The sequence below is a fragment of the Heptranchias perlo genome, chromosome 9 (assembly GCF_035084215.1).
Source record: "Heptranchias perlo isolate sHepPer1 chromosome 9, sHepPer1.hap1, whole genome shotgun sequence".
NCBI classification, from domain to species: domain Eukaryota; kingdom Metazoa; phylum Chordata; class Chondrichthyes; order Hexanchiformes; family Hexanchidae; genus Heptranchias; species Heptranchias perlo.
In genome coordinates, this window is record NC_090333.1 from 41386677 (window position 1) to 41401163 (window position 14487).

General features: G+C 41.3%; 1 protein-coding gene across 1 annotated transcript in view; it reads left to right on the forward strand.

Annotated features, from left to right (window-relative positions):
- The window catches only part of stil (STIL centriolar assembly protein), a 49771-nt gene extending 36599 nt beyond the window's left edge, over positions 1–13172 (forward strand). The window contains 3 exon segments of the mRNA XM_067990259.1: positions 842–1058; positions 6152–6402; positions 11212–13172. Of these exon segments, the coding sequence (XP_067846360.1) occupies positions 842–1058; positions 6152–6402; positions 11212–11983 (1240 nt within the window). The 3' untranslated portion in view covers positions 11984–13172.
- The last annotated feature ends 1315 nt before the right edge of the window (positions 13173–14487 follow it).

The following is a 14487-nucleotide window of genomic DNA, read 5'->3' on the forward strand; positions in this document are numbered from 1 at the left end:
CTGATATAATGATCCTCAACAACTGAGGGTCCTGACCCTGCTTTGTTGTTGTCTTTGGACACTGAAAAAATGTTTGGCAGGATAGAGCAGAAACTTGGGTATGGGGCAATGAATTTCTTTTTTTTTCACTTGTCCAGGGTTGTGGTTGGTGTTAACTGCAAGGTGCTTGTGCTCTCAACTCCTATCTAGCCTAATTGTTGGAAAACTGTAGAAGTAGCAATGAGATCCTGTCCTGATGTGAAGGTGACTGTTGTTGCTAAAGGCTCAGAGCATCAAGATTAATTTTGTTCATTGTCCTACCAAACTTTGCTCAGATGCTCTCACTGCACACAAGACCTCCAGAGGATTATATTTTTTTAAAAAAACAGAATAGTGAAGCCATCACAATCATTAAGTTATGACTGCCCAAAATGTGTGATGATTTGATTTTTTTTTGGGGGGGTGAGGGTTGCTGAAATTAGTGAAGTTGCAGAAGTCATACTTGGGGACATTGTGAAGTGACCATAAATTAGCAAAAAAAAATTTCATTTAAATTTAACTTTTTAAAAAAATATGCCAGGGTTGTGGTTGGTGCAATCTATGGCAAATATTATACATAAAGAAACTTTCGCTCTCACTTGTGCTGAACTCAGGCCTCTCAGATAATTTCCAATGGTAGGTAAATTGGTGTTTACCTTGTCTTTTTTTAAATCCTTTTGACCTCGACTCCCTCGTGAGCCTATAATCCTACCACTATGTGGCAGCATTTTGAAGGTGATCTTGCTTGTTTACATTTTTTTGTATGCAACTAAAAGCTTTCTGTATGTTGACTAATAGAACTTTTAATTTGTTTGCCATTTAGCAGTGCAACTGAGTGTGCAAAAAACTGCTGGGACCTTCATATCACTTTTCAGAGCCCGGTGCTTGGGGAGAGTGCAAGTACATACCTAAAGAATAGCCCATATGATGTGCCACATCATATGGGTAATAAAGAAACAGAAAAAAATGAGGAACATATCTCAGAATCACATGGTAACCCTCCATTACAAGATGAGCAGAAGTTTTACCAGAATTTAATGGTGAGTGTTCAGTTAGATTATAATAACCACATTTCTATGCTACATTCTAAGACAACTTGTTTATGGAATAAGTGGATTTTTTTTTAAACGTTTTCTTTCCTTTCTCTTCTAAAGGTGTTCATTTATGCTGAAAATTCTAAAAATGCCATCTGCTCTCCTGTACCCAAGTGACTAGTTAGTTACCCAATACCTAATCTTTACGTATGAGCCAAAACAGCATGTGCCAGGAAGTTATCCAACTGTGAGCCTGATCCTGCCCTTACCCAATGCCGACAGGTACTTTCCAGCAGTAGTCATGAGCTTTCAGTCAGGAGTGGGAACCCTGATTTTATGGGTTTTTTCCTTTTTCCTTCCCCGTCCATAGTCCAGGGCATTGAGACCAATTGTAACACCTCAACTGTTGTACCACCTGAGATATGTTAACTCAGCACAGACTGTAGATTAGATTTGCAACCTTATGGTCTGTGTGATTTAGTACTACACCAGATCATACCTTTTACCCACTAGGCCAGGGATGTCCAACCTATTGGTGCAGGGGGCTGGATACACATGCCACACCTGGTGAGTGAGTCACATGATTACACAAGTGCCCCCGCTATACAAAAATGCAAACTCCTATGCACCAAGAAATATCAAAGCTCTTTCTCTGCCCCTACCTACCCCCCATACAGACAAAGAAATGCAAGACCTCCCATACATAAAAATGCAAACCTCTACAGAAATCACCTGACTGCCTGTACCTTGTTTATCTTGTCTGAGCTTCAGTCATTTTTCACTGCCTTTCCACCTGGCTCGGTCTGCTCAACCACTGTATGCTGGCCCCTGTGGTTGTCTCCCTATCTTTTTCTCAACAGCCACCTCTGTGTCTGCTGCCACCCGAAGTTTGAAAACTTGGAAGGTTAGGCTAGTAACATTGGGAGCTTGCTAAAGATGGCCCAGGGTTCATTGGCCTCTTCATATCCTTTTTATTTGGATAATCTGGAACCTGTGACGATCAGTTCTGATTGGAGTGTGGATTCAGTTGACCCCTGCACTCTAATTGAATATTGCTACGGTCTGCTGCCTGCTGCAATGTTGTAAATGTACTAGCATAGATTCTGTGTTCTTCCTCTATCAGCAATGACAGTGATTGGTTAGTCCTTGCCTTATGCAATATTAGAAACCTTTCTTTCATTGTTTGTACATCACTGGACTCCAAACAGGTTGAGCAGATAAAGTGTGGAAGGCTACCTCCTATCTATTGCTTGGTTCCTGATTTTTTTTTTTTTGTAGTCTCTTAATCTATGGCTGACTGATGTGCACCATTCTGGATAGCCAAATTCCAGCACTGGACGGATGTAGGCTTTGTACAGTTTGAGGAAAGTTCTGCGGTTGACTCTGTGCTTGTTTCCACACAGGACTCATAATTGGTCCTGGCAGTGATGTTGCTGATGTGCCACATCCAAGTGACATTCCTCTCGCATTTTAAGCCCTGGAACTTCTTTTTGATATGCCCTCAATCCTCATTTCCTGTTCCTTGTGCATACTCCTTTTGGAGAATAGTGCACACTTTGATTTTCTGGAGTTTAACAAAATTGGTCATTGGTGTGCCCATTGATCCAGATCATCAATGCTTTTCTGAAGCTATTTCCAAGTCCATAGAGGATAAAGTGTCATCAGCAAACTGTGAGCAAATTCCAATTCTTTGTTTGGGTGTTGGAAGGCCATTGACATAAGTGAGGAACAGGAGTGGGCTGAGAAATCTGGGGAACTCCTGCCATTGAGCAAACCTGGTGGAGATTGCTGTCCCCATTCTTACACCAATTATGTGCTATGCCAGGAAAATTGATATCCATCAAATTGGTTCACTGGGGATGTCGAGGTGGTATATCGTAACCCATTATGCTAAACTTTGTCACAAGTCTTTTCCGTGGCCAGAAACACTGCCAATGTGCACTCTTTCTTGTTAAAGACTCAGAGGATGTGCTCTGACAGTTGTAACAAGTTGTCACTAGTGCTTCTTCCTCTCCTGAATCCTGTTTGGCTTGACCTGAAGATGTAAATGCTCTTGAGGTGATACTGGAGGCGGTATATGATGACTCCCTCCAGCAGATTTCCTGGGCAGCTCAACAGGCTGATAGACTAGTCATTTCTAAGGTCCCTAGAACCTTTGTGGATCATTGTGACCACAGCTGATTTGCAGCATTTCAAGAAATAGCTCAGCACTAACAACATGAAGACCCTGGTTGTCAGAGCTGTCGTCTTGTTCACTGCCTTGCTAAGTGTAGATTTGGTGATGCCACCCTCTCCTGAGGCTTTCTCTCACATGCTCCTTAGCGTCAACTGGAATTCAGCAGCAGTAATTGACTGTGCCAAGGTAGTTGCATTGTCCTTTTGGTGCATTGTGTTCCCCATTACTTGCAGAGACTGCTCAGAGGTTGAACAGTTCTGATTGTGCCTGGTGTAGTGGTCCACTTCCATTTCCCAGCTACTGTCAAACTTCTTGTGGTTTCTAAGTCTATCTCTGCACAGTAACTCGGGGAATGCGGTGTCAAGAGGTCTTTTACTGGTTCTGCCCTGCAGATCTGATCCCAAAATCATTTGGGATCTTGCTCTTCAATTGTTTGGAGGTAAGATCCCATTGCTTTTTGGCATTGGCTTTGAGGAGTTGTCAGATTTTAATCTGCAGGCAGTTAATTGATGTCTGTCTCCCTCAGCCATTTATTAATAAACCTGAGTTTTTTTTTTAAAGCAGCCTAGTGATGAGATATTGCAGCAGCTTACCAGTTCTAGGTTGTCAGGCATCGGCATTTCGCAGATTGGGTGGATGATTTTTCTTTGCTAGAAGCAGCCTGAAAACAGCTCAAGTGGCTCTTTTTGTTGTCCCAGCCTGGTTTCCGGGCAGCTGCAGTCAGATAGAGAGGTTCAGTGTGAATAGAGCTGGCAGATGGTCACTCCTTACTTCTTCCCCAACCCTTAGAACTAAGCACTTGCTGGTCCCAACTGGTGTTCCAATGGTGAGGTAAAGCATGTTATGGGAATTGAATCTGTTCCTATGATAAGTGGACTCCAGGGTTTCAAGATGTGGTAGCCCAGATCCTCAATTGTTTACAGTAGTTCTTTGCCTGCAGCATTGATGGACCAACTGCCCCATGTGGGCTGTTATGCATTGAAGTCAGCATGATGAATGTGTTTTGAAATCTCTGAGTTCTCCTGAATAGGTCCGGTGGTGAAGTCCCTGGTGCACAGTGGACAAACACAACACTTAGTGATACTCCTCATTCCAGGAAAGCCTTGGCTGCTACACACTCCAGTCCACAGGTAGTGCCAGAGACATCAATTTCATTGTATTCCAGGCGGCCATATATGAGGAGGGTTGCTCCACTTCCTTTCCTATCCGATCTTTATAATGCTGTATTTCATAAGTTGGATTGGTCTTTGCTGGAGAGAGAGGTCTCGTTTATTGAGGTTATGAACACGTTGTTTTTCTGTAGAGTCCTCACTAGATCGCTGTTGTTTTGATGCAGCTGATTTTTTGCAGCCATTAGTGGACTGTATTGGGGCTCTAGTGTCTTACAGCATTGCTTGATGAGTGTCTGCATACTCTTCGTGTTGTCACCATATGGCTTGATAGCACCATCCAGGAAAGTGAGCAAGCTCTAGTCTGGATTAGCAGAAACTGGTTTTGAAGAATCCAGTTTGTTTCCTGCATCTGATCATCCTTGTTGATAGTTGCAGTCCTATTCTCGGTACTTTAACAAGATGCTGCAATTGGTCTCTGATGCACGCACCTTCACGTAAGCCTTTTTTGTTGGCTAGATTTGCACTCTGGATTTTTATGGCTTCTTCAAAGTGAGTGTGGTTTTGATCATATGCTGGGTGGGGTCCTTTACAGTTGGTGCAGGTGGCATCATGCTTTGGCCAATATCACTGGAATGCGATGTGGCCCCTTCCATGCCTTACACCTTTTGTGCTGTTCTTGGCCTCTGCTGGTCCATGGCTGAATCCCTGATACTTGAAACATTGAGTAGCCACAGTTGGAATGTGTACCTCCCTTCACTTTTTGTAGTTGAAGAAGTAATAGCTTCAAGCTCAGACCTTCAAACCTCCCCAGCCTGGAAGATTGGTAATGGCTGGTTCTTGATTGGTATTTTTTTTTTAAAAAGCTGCTCCCTCATTGGTCTAAATCCTCCAACCGGGAAGTAACCTTTTCTGAAAAGGTCATTGATGTGCACAAAAAAGAAAAGCACTCCCGGTCAGATTTGCAAACTCAGTCAAGGCTCGCACATGTATAATGTCCTCTTAGCAAGGATCTGGAGGGTAATTGGCACTGTACATCTGCACCCCAACAAGGAGCTGGAAGTTTTCGACTGAGTGAATGGGGGAAAAGAAAATCCCAGCATGATTTCATTTTTCCCCCCATTTTTTTGGTTTCCATTGTCACACGTAGTCCAAACGTTTGCTCTTTAAAATGTTAGTTTTCACCTTAACCTCAGTGATCAGCAGAACATCTGTTACCTAGCTGTGGGAGAACACATACCTCTAGTCAGTAAATAATTCTAGCATGGGTAGCCTGGTTTCTGTATTGTGAATTCTGATCAGAGATTCATTTTAGGAAGAGTCATGATGTTGCATTTTTATCATTTAGAAATTATTTACAGTGCAGATTAATATTCTAAGAAATACAGATCTGTGAGGCACTAATTCTGGCCCTTTTTTTTAGCAATTCAAAGATATGGCATTAGGATAAAGTTAAATTTTTCATACACATAGTTATGCAAACTGGGATAATTAAAAAGTTGGCCTCTTATATAATTCAAACCATAAATTTTATCTGTATACCAATGATGGGCTGAATTCTGTGCCGGAATCAGATTTACATGAAACTTGGAGGGTACTTTTGTTGTATTAAAAGGGAAAACAATACACAATGATGTAAATTGGGTTGATTACTTCAGCACTTTTTCCACTAGCTGCATGGGTAAAGGGATTATAGTCTGGGGGTACGAAACAATTGATGTAGAAATTACTGCAAAAGTGTATATACAATTCGTAAAAATACGAACACAAGGTTATGATTAGCAGATTTGAATGAATGTATACCTTTCTAAAAGGGCCAGGTGAACCAACTATTAGAATCTTCTCCAGCAAAAGAAAACCAGGGAACAGAGAATAAAAGTGCTAAATCAGAAGCCTCTGTGGAGAATACTGGCAGTAGGAACAAACGCTCTGAACACCAGACCTGTCAGAAGGATGAAAACGATGTGCTGAGTGCAACCTTGAAACAGCTGAAGAAAATGGGAGTGAAAATTGATCTGGAATCTTCCAGTATGACCAAAACCAAAAGCAAAGTTGAAAATGCGAGGTATTGACAAACTAATGTGACATTGAGGAAATCTATTTGTGTAAAAGTCACTACTTGCTTGTTTTTCTGACCGTTAGATAGTTTGGGCTGTCCCCAAGGCGAGAAGCCACACAGCTGTCAATTTAGAGAAACATTCAATAGCAACAATAATTAACATGTAATCAAAAGTAAAACACTGCGGGTGCTGGAAATCTGAAATAAAAACAAAAAATGCTGGAAAAGTTCAGCAAGTGAGGCAGCATCTGTGGAGAAAGAAACAGATAACGTTTTTGGTCGAAGACCTTTCATTAGAACTGGAAGATGTTAAAGTTTTTAAGGAAGTACAGAGCCAGGGAAAGGGAGGGAGGGGAGGAAAGAACAAAAGGGAAGGTCTGTGATAGGGTAGAGGGCAAGAGTGATTAAATGACAAAAGGCAAGGCAAGCTCCTCTAAACTGATCTTTTTTAACTTGTCCCATTACCACCCTCCTTGCCTTGCACCATCATCCCTTTTGTCATTTAATCACTCTTGCCCTCTACCCTATCACAGATTTCCCCCCCCCTTCCCCTGGCTCTGTACATGCTTAAAAACTTTAACTGTTTAACATCTCCCAGTTCTGACGAAAGGTCTTTGACCTGAAATGTTAACTCTGTTTCTTTCTCCACAGATGCTGCCTCACTTGCTGAGCTTTTCCAGCATTTTCTGTTTTTATTTATAATTAGCATGTAATTGACTGCAGAATTTGCATATTTAAGCCATTTCCCATTAGGGAGCAGTAGCCTTAAAGGAAAGGCCAGGTTCGCAAATAAACATCACGACAATGCTCTCAACCCCAGCCTATCCACAAGGAATGCCTTAGGAGATCATTTTGAACAATTTGTTTGTGTGAGGTCAAAAATAACTTTAGAACCTATGTGTTTTTTCAGTTTATTGTCAGGATGTGTGATGCACTGGCAAAGCTGCATTTATCGCCGTCTCTAGTTACCCTGAGAAGGTGGTGGTGGGCTGCCACTTTCAAACACTACACGCTTTGTGATTATAGTGATGTTGGGTAGGAAATTCCAGAATTTTGACTCTGGTGAAGGAGAAGTGATTCAGGATGGTGTTGTGTACTTGGTTAATAGTGTTACTGTAATATTGCTACATTTGTGGTAGAAGTTGCAGCATCGGGGGTTGAGTCGAAGTAATCAAGAGGGATGATGAGGGTAGTGCAGTTGATGACGTGTATATGGACTTTCAAAAGGCATTTGATAAAGTACCACGCAATAGACTTAGTAGCAAAATTAAAGCCCATGGGATTAAAGGGACATTGGCAGCATGGATACAAAATTGGCTGAAGGACAGAAATCAGAGAGTAGTGGTGAACAGTTCTTGTTTTTTAGACTGAAGTCAAGTTTACAGTGGTGGTCCCCAGGGGGTCGGTATTAGGACCACTGCTCTTTTTGATATATATTAATGACCTGGACTTGGGTATACAGGGTATAATTTCAAAATTTGCAGATGACACAAAACACAGAAATGTAGTAAACAATGTGGAGGATAGTAACAGATTTCAGGAGGATATTGACAGACTGGTGAAATGGGCAGATACATGGTAGATGAAATTTAATGCTGAGAAGTGTGAAATGATACATTTTGGTAGGAAGAATGAGGAGAGGCAATATAAACTAAAAGGTGCAATTTTAAAGGGAGTGCAGGAACAGAGAGGCCTGGGGGTGTATGTACACAAATCTTTGAAGGTGTCAGATCAAGTTGAGAAGGTTGTTTAAAAAGCATATGTGATCCTGGGCTTTATTAATAGAGGCATAGAGTTTAAAAGCAAGGAAATTATGTAAACCTTTATGAAACACTGGTTAGACCTCAACTGGGGTATTATGTTCAATTCTGGGCACCACACTTTAGGAAGGATGTCAAGGCCTTAGAAAGGATGCAGAAGAGATTTACTAGAATGGGACCTCATATGTGGAGAAGCTGGGGTTGCTCTTAGAGCAGAGATGGTTAAGAGGGGATTTGATAGAGGTGTTCAAAATTAGGAATAGTTTTGCTAGAGTAAATAAGGAGAAACTGTTCCAATGGCCAAAGGGTCAGTAACCAGAGGACATATAGAAACATAGAAAATAGGAGCAGGAGTAGGCCATTCGGTCCTTTGAGCCTGCTCCGCCATTCAATATGATCATGCTGATCCTCTATTTCAATTCCATATTCCCGCTCTCTTCCCATACCCCTTGATGCCTTTTGTGTCTAGAAATCTATCTAGCTCTTTCTTAAATATATTCAGTGACTTGGCTTCCACAGCCTTCTGTAGTAGAGAATTCCACAGGTTCACCACCCTCTGAGTGAAGAAATTTCTCCTCATCTCAGTCTTAAATGTCCTACCCAGTATCCTGAGACTCTGACACTCGTTCTGGACCCCCCCCCTAGCTAGGGGCAACATCCTCCCTGCATCCAGTCTGTCTAGCCCTGTCAGAATTTTATACGTTTCAATGAGATCCCCCCTCATTCTTCTAAACTCAAGTGAATACAGACCGAGTCGACCCAATCTCTCCTCATACGACAGTCCTGCCATCCCAGGAATAAGTCTGGTGAATCTTTGCTATACTCCCTCTATGGCAAGTATATCCTTTCTTAGGTAAGGAGACCAAAACTGCACACAATACTCCAGGTATGGTCTCACCAAGTCCCTGTGTAACTGCAGTAAGACATCCTTGCTCCTGTACTCAAATCCTCTTGCAATGAAGGCCAACATACCACTTGCCTTCCTAACTGCTTGCTGCACCTGCACGTTTGCTTTCAGTGACTGGTGTACAAGGACACCCAGGTCCCTTTGTACATCAGCATTCCCTAATCTATCACTATTTAAATAATACTCTGCCTTTTTGTTTTTCCTTCCTAAGTGGATAACTTCACATTTATCCACATTATACTGCATCTGCCATGTATTTGCCCACTCACTCAACTTGTCTAAATCGCCCTGAAGCCTCTTTGCATCCTCCTCACAACTCACGATCCCTAGTTTTGTGTCGTCAGCAAACTTGGAAATATTACATTTGGTTCCCTCGTCCAAATCACTGATATATATTGTGAATAGCTGGGGCCCAAGAACTGATCCCTGTGGTACCCCACTAGTCACTGCCTGCCACCCCGAAAAAGACCCATTTATTCCTACTCTCTGTTTCCTGTCTGTTAACCAATTTTCAATCCATGCCAGTATATTACCATCAATCCCATGTACTTTAATTTTGTACACTATCCTCTTATGTGGGAGACACAAATTTGAGGTGATTGGCAAAAGAACCAGAGGCGAAAGAGGAAACCTGTTTTTGTGCAACAATTGTTATGATCTGGAATGCACTGCCTGGAAGTGTGGTGGAAGCAGATTCAGTAGTAACTTTCCAAAGGGAATTGGATCAATACTTGAAGGGAAAAAATTTTCAGGGCTATGAGGAAAGAGCAAGGGGATGGGACTAATTGGATAGCTCTTTCAAAGAGCCGGCATAGGCAAGATGGACCGAATAACCGCCTCCTATACTGTACCATACTATGATATATGAAGTAAGCTTTGCAGGTTGCTGCAGTGCTTTCTGTAAATAGTTCATCCTGCAGATCATAGTGCAGCCACAGTGCACTGGTGATGGAGGAAGTGGATATTGAATCCCATGGCAGGGGCATCGATCACACGGACTGCTCTGTCCCAGATACTATAAAGTTTAGTGTTGTTTTGGCTTACCCATCCATACAATGGCATGTGTAACATCATGTACCTGACGAGCCTTGTAGATGTTGGAGAAGCTTTTAGACACAAGGGGTAAGGCACCTGGCACAGAATACCTATACATTTGTAACCGCTGTGTTGATATGGCTGGTCCTTTTTAAGCTTCTGTTTAATGATGATCCCCAAGATGTTGAGGTGGAAGACTTTCCGATGGTGGTGTAGCTGACGGTCGTGGAAAGGTGGGGTTGGGCTTTTTCTGATTGGAAATGGTCATTGTCTGCATTTATGTGGCACAAAATTTACCTGCCACTTGTCAGACCAAGCCTGGATGTTATCTAGGTCCTGCTGTAGGCTGATATGGGCTGCTTCATTATCAGAGGATTTATGAATGGAATTGAACAATAAAAAAAAATAGTCAGCATACACCCCCACTTCTGACCTTATTGGGCTGAGGAACTCTACAGTGACATCCTGGGCTATGGTGAATCGCCTCCGAAACCATGACATTCTTGTGTGTCATTGGATGTTTCCCCCTTGACCTCCATTGATCTTGGTTTACTGAACTACACTAGATGAAATACCTAGCAAGAATATGATGCTTTAAAAAAAAAATTCCTGGTTGTTAGTAAAACCTTTTAATTCTGTAGCCTACTGGTGTGTCATCTTGGCTTAGTTTGCATGATGGCTTTCTAATCTGTGGGTTGGATTGTATGTTCAAATCCCAACCCCAACACTGGCACATGCTCATAATTCAGGTTGCTACTCAGTTTAGTAGCGAGGGAGTGCTGTCCTTCAGGTTCCATCTGCCTATTCAGGTGGACTGTTCAAAGAAGTGCAGGGAGTTCTCTCTTCTGATAAACATTCCTTCCTCAACCAATATCACAGATTAACTGGTTGTAGTGTGTGTGGGATGATGCTGATGCAGAATAGATTTCGCATTTGCTTATATGACTGTCACTAAGAGTTTTACAGTTTCATTGATGTAATAAGGCATCACATAGCTAGAAATATTTCTTTACCAGAGAATATACATGACATTAATGTGATGGAATTTTTTCTAAAATACATGATGTATTTATACTGTGTATGGATTTGTAATTTTTTTTTCTTGTTTTTAAGCACATTGGCTTGCATAAACCCTGAAGCAGTTATCCCAAGGTTGAACTACATGTCCTTTGTCAATGTTGGCACAAGTGGATTTGGGGCTGGTGGAGTTGACCTCAGCATGGAGGCCAATGCTATAGCTCTGAAGTACCTGGATGATGCTCAGCTCTCCCAGATGTCTCTCAGCAGACATAATGGTAACTATGAATCAACATCCCTAAATAGTCTGCTAGAATTGAGCACAGAAAGAAGCATGGTAGGTCTGAGCCTGATTTCACCCAATAACATGTCGTTTGCCACTCGCAAATACATGAGGAGGTATGGACTCGTGGAGGATGCCCACAGCAGTGAAGAAGAGGAAGATTTATCAGATACTACCACACAGGCTATAATGTCTGATTCAGAAAGTCTTTCCTTTAAAAAAGAAAAATCTGAAAGACAAGTCAAGATTAAGAACTACTGTGCCTCTGAGTCTTTTTCCAAGATGGATGGGAATGTTCTAAGAAACATTACTAATGAAGTTGCTTCCTCAAAACCACAGAATATGGATACTCGGGGCCAAGATTGGCAGCAGATTCTAAAGAATTCAGAGCCCAAAATGAAGATGCTTGCTGAAGAAATCTGTTACACCCATCACCCTAAAAAGGAAAATGGAATTGAAAGCCTCCAGGACTTTTCTAAGAAATTAAAACCAAATGCTCCTGAGAAACAAAAGTTTACAGAAAATATTGATACGGGTAACATTCTGGATGTAAATCGGCTCCGACAACTACCCAAACTGTTTTAACTAACTGGACTGTTTATAACTCAGATCTAAAAGCCCAGACATTGCCCAAGATATATATGAGCTATTTTGTAAGCATCAGTGCCATATTTTATGTATAAAAATACTGAAGTTTACTATTCTAATGTATTACTGTGTAAGTCAGTTTAAATAATATTCAACATTTAGTTCAGGGCTGCAAATGTACAATGATATTACAGGTTATCAGCTGTCTGGTGACTACAATACATATGAGAGCCCTTTGTAAATATTCTATACAGCTGATGCTATAACTTCATATAAATTATGGATTTTTTTTGTTCACTTGGTAGAAACTTGTGTAGTATGACTATCTTGGGACATAATCAGTGAATGAATGTAGATATGTAATTATGTGTAGCTTTATACTGGCTTTGGCCAGTGACGAGCAACCAACTACAACAATCAAATGGAAGACTGGTAGCTCATATTTAGAATCAAGCTTGTTTGTTTGGCAACTGTTGCTAATCACATACACCTAATAGCCACCTTTGTTCTACGAGAACAAACTGAGAAATGAATAGTCTCCTTTTTGAGGTGAATGCTTCTAAAATTCCATGAACTAAGACTAGGGAAATTTCATTTCTTTATCTCTTTTCTTTCTCTGTCAGTACTTTTTAAAGAATAGCTTTCAGACATTTCTAGATTGCAAGCTAGAAATTCCTATAAACAAAACTAGTGTGAAGTATCAAAGATAGTAGTGCATTCTAATGTAATTCAAACTTTATTCCATGAAGGGAAGGGTTTCATCAGTTGTTGGCTGAACTGTGAATGGAGTATGTTGCAGGTAAATAAGAGTTCATGTCTTGGAAGGAGGAAGTAGGAAAATTGATGCCATTTACTAAAAATGGCATTAATGGAGCAATGGATATGATTGTGGTTGTATTTGTGCTCCCCTCCACTAATTCACAAAGGCCAGTGTTTGTATTTTTGAAATTCTTGGCTGCAATCTTGTAACTAATCTCAAGTTTACAGAAATTCAGGGATATTAAAGTATTTTTTTTTACATTCCTGTTTGAGGTGTTTATCAATGTTTCCTTTTGCGATTTGATGTGCTTTTGGTCAGTTTGTCATTATACAGTGCCACTGGATTAATTTTTACTTTTCTGTGGCTTTTGCACATTTATTTTTGTTAACCATTCAATCACTGGATTTTTTGTGAGCAATTTATAAATAAACACTTGCACAATTTCTACATGTGGTTAATTGTTCTGTATTAAGGTTGTTCTCCACTACCTAAATCTATAATAGTGCTCACTATTTCCTAGTGCATTTGTAGTTGAACTTTGCTACATGCATTTTTGACTAGCCCGATAGATGTATTTTTTAAGTATAATCTATTGAGTATTATAAGAAGTCACTATTTTAGCAGAGACATGTGAGTTTTATTTGTGGGTGCAATAAGCATTGGTAAACAGAATTTGCCCAAGTTGAAGATTAAACCAAAAGTGAACATTCTACATTCACCAATTGAACATTTAGGCCAAAATTAAGCAGCAAAACCGTTTAGTAACTGATGAAAGCAAACCAAAAAAACAAGAAAGGATTGTCAGTTCAACTCACTTGGTACCATTCTCACCTCTTGAGTCAGAAAGTTGAGTTTGAGCCCCACTACTAGCCTGAGCATATAATCTAAACTGATATTTCAGGGCAATACTAGAGGGAGTGGCACAGTTGGTGGAAGGGTCCACTACTAACGGGATTCTGGTGCATGGCATCGACATTCTGCGGTCATCCAAGGAGCATGTGGTGATATTACTGGATGCTGCCGCTAGGCCCTCCTTGCAGCAGTCGGTGGCACCAGTTGCAGTAGCATCTCTCGGATGCTTTTACTGGGGCCATGCAGGTTCTGTGCTCCATTATCTCCTGCACCTTGGATAGGCTGAGACACAGTGGATAGGCTGCGACACAGTGGATAGGGGCTTCAGTCACATCACTGATGTCCTATAGTCTGCTCCTCCGCAGATTAGTGGGAGTGCCGCTGAGTCGTAGCCCCATAGCAGGGGCCTTTATGCAATGAAAGTGGAATATGTCAGTTCTCAAGATGACACTGCATCTGCAATCGCCACCCTCTAAAGCAACACTTGCCATGGTGCCAGAAAGCCTGCTGGGTCAGATTTCCCTGCAGTCACAGGAGCAGGAGTAGGCCATTCAGCCTCTCGAGCCTGTTCTGCCATTCAATTACATGTCTGATTTGTACCTTAACAATTTACTTGCCTTTGTTCCATATCCCCTGATACCCTGACTTAAAAAAAAATGTATTGATCTCAGTCTTGAAAATTTTGATTGACCCAGCATCCATATCCTTTTGAGGGAGCAAGTTCCAGATTTCCATTACCTTTTGTGGGGGGGGGGGGGGAGAAAGTGCTTCCTGACTTCACTTCCAAATGGCCTAGCTCTAATTTTAAGATTATACTCTCTTGTTCTGGATTCCCCCACCAACTAAGTAATAGCCTGAGTCACAGACCGTAATTTCCTGGAAAATCAGC